Source organism: Myotis lucifugus, unplaced genomic scaffold (assembly GCF_000147115.1).
Source record: "Myotis lucifugus unplaced genomic scaffold, Myoluc2.0 scaffold_967, whole genome shotgun sequence".
Taxonomy (NCBI): Eukaryota; Metazoa; Chordata; class Mammalia; order Chiroptera; family Vespertilionidae; genus Myotis; species Myotis lucifugus.
Genome location: NW_005872015.1, coordinates 141382 through 150267, shown reverse-complemented (window position 1 = coordinate 150267; position 8886 = coordinate 141382). Strand labels below are relative to the sequence as shown.

Below are 8886 nucleotides of genomic sequence, written 5' to 3'. Positions count from 1 at the left end.
CGCGGCTGAAGGCGTCGGCGATCTCGCCCGTCAGCAGGGTCACCAGGCCGCGGTGCAGGCGTGCGTCGCTCCATGTGAAGCTGGGGGCACGGGGAGGGGGTCAGGACCTCTGCGTGGCCCGAGATCCAGTCCCCATCACCCGTCCCCAACCTGCTCACAGGGCAGGCTGTGTGACCGGGACCTCAGGAAAAGCGGGCCGCCCTCTGGCCTCAACATCCCCCTCTGTAGAATGGGACCACCTTCCCTGTGAGGACAACGCATTAAGAAAGTTAAATGGCCCTAACCGGTTTGGCTCAGTGGATAGAGCGTCGGCCTGCGGACTGAAAGGTCCCAGGTTCGATTCCGGTCAAGGGCATGTACCTGGGTTGCGGGCACATCCCCAGTGGGAGGGGTGCAGGAGGCAGCTGGTCGATGTTTCTCTCTCATCGATGTTTCTAACTCTCTGTCCCTCTCCCTTCCTCCCTGTAAAAAATCAATAAAATATATTTTAAAAAAGAAAAGAAAGTTAAATGATCATCTGAACTCAGACTTGACTTTAAACCTGGGCTCTGCCGGTTCCCACAGGGGTGCCTCGGCTTCCCCCTCTGAAACGAGATGGGGTTCCTTTTCTGACGCCCACGGGGACTGTTTTGAGACGCGGCTGCTTCCTGTGGTGACCCCCATGTGTTAAGCGCTGGCTGTGTGCCAGGCTCCGGCTGCGCCTGCTCCGTGTGCCCGTTTGCTCAGCTGGAAGCTGGAGCTAAAACGCAGGAAGATTCGAGGAGAGAACATGGGTTGAGCTCCCTGCACGGTGCCCAGCGCTAGAGGTCTGGGATCTGCGGTGAGCTGTGCCCTTCCCAATCCTGCCACCACAGCGGTTGCTATCTAAAGCACTGGTCTTGCCCTGGCCGGTTTGGCTCAGTGGATAGAGCGTCGGCCTGCGGACTGAAGGGTCCCTGGTTCGATTCCGGTCAAGGGCATGTACCTTGGTTGCGGGCACATCCCCAGTGGGGGGTGTGCAGGAGGCAGCCAATCCATGTTTCTCTCTCATCGATGTTTCTAACTCTCTATCCCTCTCCATTCCTCTCTGTAAAAAATCAATAAAGTATATTTAAAATAATAATAATATTTTAAACACTGGTCCTGCACACAGTAGGTGCTCAATAAATGCCCTCTTTGGGATTAAATAAACCTGGGCTCTACTCCTGGCTCTAGGGCCTTGGACACGCCACGTTCTCCTCCTGAGCCTTGGTTTGCTCATCTGAAAAATGGGCTCGCAGGGGCACCTGGCAGGCGCGGCTCCCGGCACCCAGCAGGGCCGACGACCGAGTGGCCAGGACGGTAAAGGCTGGGCCATGCGTTCTTACCTGGGCGGGGTGGCTGTGACCTCGCCCCCTGGCAGGTCAGCGGGCCAACCTGCCCCTCAGATTGTGACACCCTCCCCCACCCATGACCTCACCCCCAGAGTGGCCAGTGGAACCCTAGGGGGCGTCTGTGAGGTCACCCCATTCCGCTCCACAAAGACTGGTCGGGCAGCAGCCGCTGGCTGGTCTCTGTCCCTGGAACGCTTCTGAGACCCTGGGACTAGAGACCGTGGTCACGACCAAGCTCCTGAGAGGGACGCGGAGGGTTGGGACCCAAGGACCTCCAGCTGCTGACCCTGGGAGGCCAGAGCCAGGGGCAAAGGCCTCGTGGGCATGCGGAGGTCCCTCAGCTGTCCCGGGAGGCCCCCGACGCCCAGGGCCCGGCTCGGGCCCTGTCGCCACCGCCAGGCCACCGTGGTCCCCGGCCGGCTGCTGCTGCTGCTGCTGCTGCTGGCTCTGCCCCCCGGCACGACAGGGGCCAAGGACTGCATGTTCTGTGAGCTGACCGACTCCTCCGACTGCCCCGGCATCCCCATGACCTGTGGCGACGACGAGGAGTGCTTCCTGGGCCAGGGGACAGCCCCCGACCTCGGCCCCGTCATCAACAAAGGCTGCCAGGAATCCACGAAGTGTGGCCGCCAGGAGCCGGTCACCTACCAGGGCGTCACCTACAGCCTCACCTCCAAATGCTGCGAAGGCAACCTGTGCAACGGGGCCCCCACTCCCGCAGGCGGCCTGCGGGCGGGGGCCACCACGGGCCTGGCGCTGGGCGCCCTGCGGCTGCTTCACGGACCGTGACCAGCGCGGAGGGCAGGACCCGGGACTGGTCTCGGGCCCTGCTGCTCCTTATGCCCTTGCCTGCTCCCCCCTTCCCCCCATCAAAGGCCAGAGGTCCTAGACAAACCCCCCGTGGCCCTGGCTTCATCCATTCTAGGCTGTCCCCCCTCCCCTCCCCTCCCCTCCCCTCCCCCGCCCCGCCCCAGGACCCAGGGCTCCGCCACACCACAGCCTGACTTGGAGGTGGGACCGCGCCCCTGGGTTTGGCTGTAATATTGCATTCCATTGCTTCTAAGACGCCATATCTTTCCCCAATTTGATCAGGATGCTCCCTTTCATTGTGGTCCCTTAGAGTCCATGCAATCCGGTCAAAATAATATTAATAAACAACAGCTGATGTGTAGGAAGCACTTGTTATGTTCCGCGCCAGGGACCATTCTCCCACTGAATCGCGTGTGAAGCTGGGAAGGCAGATTCCCTCTGGAACGTTTCAGTCCCGGCCCAGGTGGTTCTCTAGGTGTGGTCCGCGACCAACCGGAACTTGCCGGCAAGGCCAATCCTCGGGCCCCAGCCCAGGCCGGCTGGATGGGGGTGGGGCCCAGAAATCTGGGTTGTAACGAGTCCTCTGGGTCAGCCTGAGTCATGTTCAAGGCTACACACCTGGGTCTTTGGCAAAGGTTCCTAACAGGGGATGCTACCGACATCTACTGGATGGAGGCCAGGGATGCAGCCGGCAATGCCCAGGAGAGCTCCCGGACACAGCCCTCCGGCCCCAGACACGGGCAGTACCTTCGCCGTGAAACCTCACTCTATAAAGCAGGGGTGGGAGACCTTTTTTCTGCCCAGGGCCATTTGGATATTTATAACATCGTTCTCGGGCCACACAAAATTCTCAGCTTAAAAATCAGCCCGTCCCGTCCTGTGTGGCTCAATGGTTCCGCATCGACCAGGAGGTCACGGTTCGATTCCCGGTCAGGGCACAGGTCTGGGTTGTGGGCTCAATCAATGATTTGATGCTTTGGTGTGCAGGAAGCAGCCGATCAAGATCAATGATTCTCTCTCATCACTGATGTTTTGATCTCTCTCTCTCTCCCTCTCCCGCTCTCTCTAAAATCAGTAAAACCTTTTTTTTTTAAGAATCAGCCTGCTAGCCTGGCCGCCGTGGCTCTGTGGTTGAGCATCGACCTATGAACCAGGGGATCACGGTTCGATTCTCGGTCAGGGCACATGCCCGGGTTGCGGGCTCGATCCCCAGTGTGGGGCGTGCAGGAGGCAGCCGATCAATGATTCTCTTTCGTCATTGATGTTTCTCTCTCTCCCTCTCCCTTCCTCTCTGAATTTAAAACAGAAACAACAACAAAAATCAGCCTGCTATATTTGGTCAAACATTTAATTAACTCTCCCCTAATGCCTTGTGGCAGGGCCAAATCAAATGATTTTGAGGGCCTTCTATGGCCCGAGAGCTGGACGTTCCCCACCCCTGCCCTAAACTCACTCAGCGTGTCATTCCGGTGAGCAGGGGGCACACAGAGGTGAAGCCAGGCGCCCAAAGTCACACAGCCAGTAACTGGCAGAGCTAGGGCTTAAACTGGGGCCATCTGTGCCCAGATCCCCGCCCCCCGGCCATGCTGTGGCCCAATGAGGTGGTTGCTCATTACCCACGCTTTCCTCAGAGTGGGGGAGGCCCAGGGTCACAGAGCTAAGAAGTTGCAGAGCCAGGGCCCAGGGGCGGTCGGATCCCAGAGAGAGCAGAGGCCGGCCATCCGACGGCCCGAGGACCGAGCCATTGGCACCCCAGGTCTCATTCCTTCCCGGACACTCTGAGAGGCGGCGTTACTCACCCAGGCCACCTGGGACTCCAGGCCTGGCCTCCCGGTTTGGAAAGTCCTACGTACACACTGCAGGCCCCATTCTCCGGAGAGAAAGCAGGTCAGAGAGGTGAAGACTCACCCAGGCCACCAGCGAGGCCAGGAGCAGGACTGGGGCGGGCGCCAGGCCTGGCTCCAACCCTAAGCCCGGTCCCAATGACACCTCCTCTCCCGGCAGGTGTTCAGACCCATTTCACGGATGAGGAGCCAGAGGCTGGGCGGGGATCCGCGTGCTCGGAGACTGGGGACGGGCCGCGGGGTGAGGGCTGTACCTGTAGGACCCTGAGATGACCCTCTCGCCGTCCAGCAGCACGAACTTCTCCCGCACCCCGCCCGTCACCTGCCGGCGCCTGCGGCTCTGGAAACTGCAGCCCCGCACGACGCGGATGTCCAGGTTCTGGGAGGGGGGGGGGGGGACACAGCCTTGCTGAGGCGAACCTCACAGACTTCCACCTGGGGGGTCCTCCAGGCTGCCCGCCCCCCATCACTTTGTGGAGAGTCTGTCCCAGCTTCCCCAGGGCCACCAATCGTGGGATTCAGGGGTCTCCTGGGGGTTCCTCCCACCTGCTTCCCCCAGTGCCATGGGCACCAGATCCCTGGGGACCCTCGCCGCTGGCACCCACCTCGCTGGCCCAGGACCCACCCCGGGGACGGGTCTCCCTCCGCCGCCCCCCGCACCAGGGGGATGGGGGCTCAGGTCCCTTCCGCCAGGCCCTACCTCAGTGGCCCAGGGATTCACCCCCAGCTGCTGGGCCAGGGTCAGGAAGGCAGGCAGCTGCTGGCGGTCCAGGAGCAGGTAGACGGGCACCCAGCGGCGAGTGGCAGCATCCACCATGTCCAAAAGCAGGTCTGGGTCGGTGAATATGTCCATGACGACGGCCACCAGCTGGGGGGCGGGGAGAGGGGCTGTGCATAGAGCCTGGGGCTTGGGGGACCCTCGGAAGGTGGGGCCCTGGCGGTGAGATGCTGGAGGGCTGAGGTTAAGGGCCCGGCTCTGTGGGATGTTCACACAGTGCCTGCACGTGAATAAAGGGCAGAACTCCCCTGGAGCCCCCGGCTCGGCTGCGCCACTGTCATCATGTCAACAGTGGTGAACGGGGTCCCCGAGCTGGGACGCTACACGGTGGCCCTGCTCCAGGCGTGGGCTGGGTGCCTGTGCAGCGCAGTGCACTGTGGGAACCTGCACACCTAGGTCCTGGGGGCGCCCTTGAGCCAGGGGCGGAGGGGGGGCTGATCTGCTGGGTCAGTAAGGGGAGCTCTGGGGCTGGGCGGCTGCCAGGGACCTGGGTCTTGCAGGCAGAAGGTGTGGGGATGAGCCCTGAGCCCTGATTCCTGGTTCAAGTCTCTGCTTGGCCACTCCAGGCGAGACTTAACGTCCCCTGCCTCGGTTTCCCCATCTCCTAAATGGACGTAGTGAGTCCCAACCTCACAGGGCCCTTGTGAGAATTACACGTTAACCCAGGTAAGGTACTTGGCATGGGAGCTAGCAAACACCAAACCTTTTCAATAAAAAGGGGCCGGCCAGGGGGCCGCAGGAGAGACAATCGGGCCCTCCCTGGGGGCGGGGGAGGGGAGGGTCGATGACTGAGACAAGAGGGATCATAATTAGGCCCAAGGGGCATGGATGTGTAAGGGCTGAGGATGGGGACCTTCATATCTAAGAGGCCGAGGACGGGGTCTGGGGGTGTGGACTCCTGGGTCCAGACGTGTGAACCTGACAGTCCCCGGAGGGCCTGGGTGCGAATCCCTGGCCCAGGGGATGGCACTTCCGGGCCGGGAGCTGCAGGGAGGATGTCTGGGTCTGGGGAATGGACTCCAGGCCCCCCAGGCCCTGCCCCCACCTTGCTGGCGGCCTGGATTTCCTGGTGCATCAGCTCCTTGAGGGGCGGGTGGCCCTCGCCCGGCGGCTGGGTGTACAGCTGCGCCCGGGTGATGCCCTTCCAGCCCGAGTCCTCCGGCCAGCCCAGCCGCAGCACCGGCACCGGCTCCTCCGACTGTCCCGGCCAGTAGGTCAGGCTGCGGGGGTCCCCATCGGCCACGGCTCCCTCGGCGCTGCCGGGCTCCTCCTTGGCCGCCGTCCAGTCCTCAGCCGCGGCGGCCAGGCCCTGGAGCTCCGCCCGGCTCAGGAAGGGCGGCAGCCCCTCGCGCTGCACACACACCTCGAAGGCCTCTGCGCCCCCACTCAGCAGAGCCTCGACCGCCAGCCGCTGGCCCTCGGAATACAGGAAGCCCGGGCTGGTCTCCGTCAGGGGCGGCTCCCCGGCCACCGACGCCACTCCTTCCAGGGCTGCCAGCTGCGAGGCCGCCATGGGGCTCCCGGGGCGGACCTTGAGGCTGGGTGTCTGAGGGTGTGGCCGTCTCCCAGGCACTGACCATCAGGGTCTCCTTTCAGCTTCCTATGCCAGGCTTGCAGGGCAGCTGAGGAATCCAGTGGCTCGCTGTGCTGTCCTGACCATCAGGCTGCGCAGATGAGCGGCCGACTGACGCTGCTCAGACCCACTGGCCGCCAGCCTGCAGCCGCCATGGCTGGCCGGCCATCCGACCTTGCTGTCAGCTGTGTGACGATCTGGCTGCCCCCACAAGTGGTCCTGCATGTGGGTTTGGCTGAGCACCTGGCACTGTCTCCGAACTCGGTGACCTGTCAGCTGCCCATCTCTGCTCCGGCACACGCTCCTCCAGCCTGCTGGCCACACGGTGCCCCACCGGCCCTCCCGCTGGCTCAGGCGCGGTCAGGCCGACCACGGACCTGTCCTGGTCCAAGGCCCACTACTGCCCGGCCATCTCCAGGCAACAGGCTACCTGCCTGGCTGCCACCACCTGAATGTCTCTCACCAAAGGGAGAACAGGCTGCCTGTGTGCCCCCGGCCGACAGCACGTCTAACTGACCCTCTGGCCGTCCCTTCGATTGGCTGGAAGACCAACAGGGTCAATGCCTGACCACCCCGTGGAACTCCCCGCTGTGTCCCGGAGATGCTTCTCCCGACAACTGGCCAGCTAGCTCACAGCTCTCACCGGCCGACCATTCTGGACCCTCCTGAGCTCTGGAGAAATGTACTCCAGCCCTCAGCCTGGGCATCGCCCTCCTCAGCCAGGAACTCGGTCTCCCCAGTGGGTGGGCCTTCACACCCGCTCAGGCTGCTACAGTGGGGAGAGCACTCCACAGGGGGTCTCATTATTGGCTCATGACCTCCTCAACCCCTCTAGCCTGAGGGCAGCCTAGATAGGGCCACGGCTCCTGGGACTGGGTGTCCCTGCCTGTCCTCTGATCTATGCTGATCCCTGGTTCTGGGGCCTGAATTCCACTATCTCCTGCTAGCTGACTGCTACTTATGCCTAATGGAAGTTGGACAAGGACCACTCTACATCATTTGAGGCTCCTGACCCAACCTGTGGACCCCAATTCACGCAACCCCGCCTTCCAATCCCAGCACCCAGATGCCCCCTTCCTCCAGGGCACAGCGACTAGCCCTGCAAGAGAAGGAAGAGGAATAAAGCCAGGTCCCCTCTCCCTCCTGTCCCAGCCAGCTCGCCACCCCCTGCCCCTCCTCTTGCCTTTTTGGGAGGACAATATGATCCGGGTCTTCAAACCTGAGCTGATTTCTGCTTCTTCCTCCGGCCGACTGGCCTCATTCATCAGGCTTCACCCTGGCATCCTGGGAACCCAGCCCCTTGTGTAAACACAGGGAGGGCCCATGCAGGTCCCCAGGGGAGGCCTGGGGTGTGGGGCCCAGGGTATGAGGTCCCAACCTGGGAGCACTCACCAGGCTGCTTCCCCAGAGGCCAGCGGCCCGCCAGACTCAGGTTTCAGGAAAGGGGGTGCCTCACCTGTCCCCACAGCAGCCCCACCTCCACACTTTCCTGTCCCAGACTGCCCAATATCTTTAGGGCAGGGGAGGGGACCACGGGTCCTTTAAGAGGGGTGTGGCTAATCCCAGGAAGCAGGTGCAGGAACACCTGACACCTGGCTCTTGGGAAGGAGGCGGGGCTTCCTCAATAGTGGGCTGCAAGGGTCCAACAGGCGCAAAGGCCCGGAAGCAGCTGAGCACAGACCTGACCGCCAGAGGGCGCCTGCAGGCTGAGGCGGAAGGAACACCTGGGCGGAGGAGGGGCTAGTCTCCATGGAGACCTGCGCGGGTGTCCAATTCCCCCAAACAAATGCCTCCTGGCCCACAGGCTCACCTCCCAACTCCACCCCCCAATAACACACACGGGGCCATCAGCATCCAAAACCTCTTTAATAACATGATAGGATTTAGGGTCAGTTTTTGTAGCCGCGGCTGGCCCGGCGGCCTCTTGCACGCTCGAACTTCCGGCCCTTGGATCGCACGTAGGGTCTGTGGGGAAGAGAAAGGAGGTCAGGGCCATAGTAGCTGGGAACTCCGCCAGGACAGCTGGCCTCTAGCAGAGCAGCAGACACCAGTGGGGGCCTCAGTAGTGATACCAACTGGGCAAGCCCGGCAGTGCAGGAAGCCAAGATGGCAAAGTGGGTGGTGAAGCCAGCACCAGGCCCTGGGGGTCAACCTGAGAGCCCGGGGGCGGGTAAAATGCTGACCCCACCTGGGAGATGCCAACTCGGCCTAAACCAGCTGCCCCTTTAACACCAGCTGCACAGGGAGCACAGCTGAGTCTGGAAGGTAAGTGGGTAGGACGAGGCGGGAGCTGTAGGGAGGCCTGAGGCTGGCTGGTGTGAGAAACAGATGCATGGCAAGGCCGAGACGGCACTGGGGGGTCAGGTCTGAAGCACAGGCCGGCATACTCACTTGGTGTGGCTGTGGGGGGTCCCCGGGGCCTTGCCGAAATGCCTGTACACCTCGCGGCCTTGCGAGGACCTGGGGAGGGAGGGAAGGGGCAGATCAGGCAGAAACCCAGCACCCAGAGCTCCTGCTACGAGCCCTTTC

The 8886-nt window shown here is 62.4% G+C and overlaps 3 protein-coding genes across 3 annotated transcripts in view; 1 reads left to right on the top strand and 2 right to left on the bottom strand.

Annotated features, from left to right (window-relative positions):
* Nucleotides 1–6: 6 nt before the first annotated feature.
* On the bottom strand, nt 7–6297 carry FAM83E (family with sequence similarity 83 member E; the record flags this gene model as incomplete). The annotated part of the gene is made up of 4 exons (XM_006106999.3): nt 5830–6297; nt 4707–4874; nt 4261–4385; nt 7–80 (listed from the first exon to the last, which is right to left on the bottom strand). Coding segments are annotated over exons 1-4 (835 nt in total), but the record flags the coding sequence as incomplete, so codon positions are not given.
* SPACA4 (sperm acrosome associated 4) lies at nt 1677–2166 on the top strand. Its single transcript, XM_006106991.2, has one exon. It carries the CDS (start codon nt 1677–1679, stop codon nt 2139–2141), a length of 465 nt encoding a protein of 154 aa, XP_006107053.1. The 3' UTR covers nt 2142–2166.
* Nucleotides 6298–8246: 1949 nt separating the features above from the next.
* Nucleotides 8247–8886, bottom strand: part of RPL18 (ribosomal protein L18) — a 3834-nt gene continuing 3194 nt past the window's right edge. The window contains 2 exon segments of the mRNA XM_006109672.3: nt 8247–8322; nt 8749–8806. Of these exon segments, the coding sequence (XP_006109734.1) occupies nt 8247–8322; nt 8749–8806 (134 nt within the window).

What these genes read in the sequence shown, in the direction of transcription:
- SPACA4 (XM_006106991.2), top strand. Translation starts at nt 1,677, where the DNA reads ATGCGGAGGTCCCTCAGCTGTCCCGGGAGGCCCCCGACGCCCAGGGCC.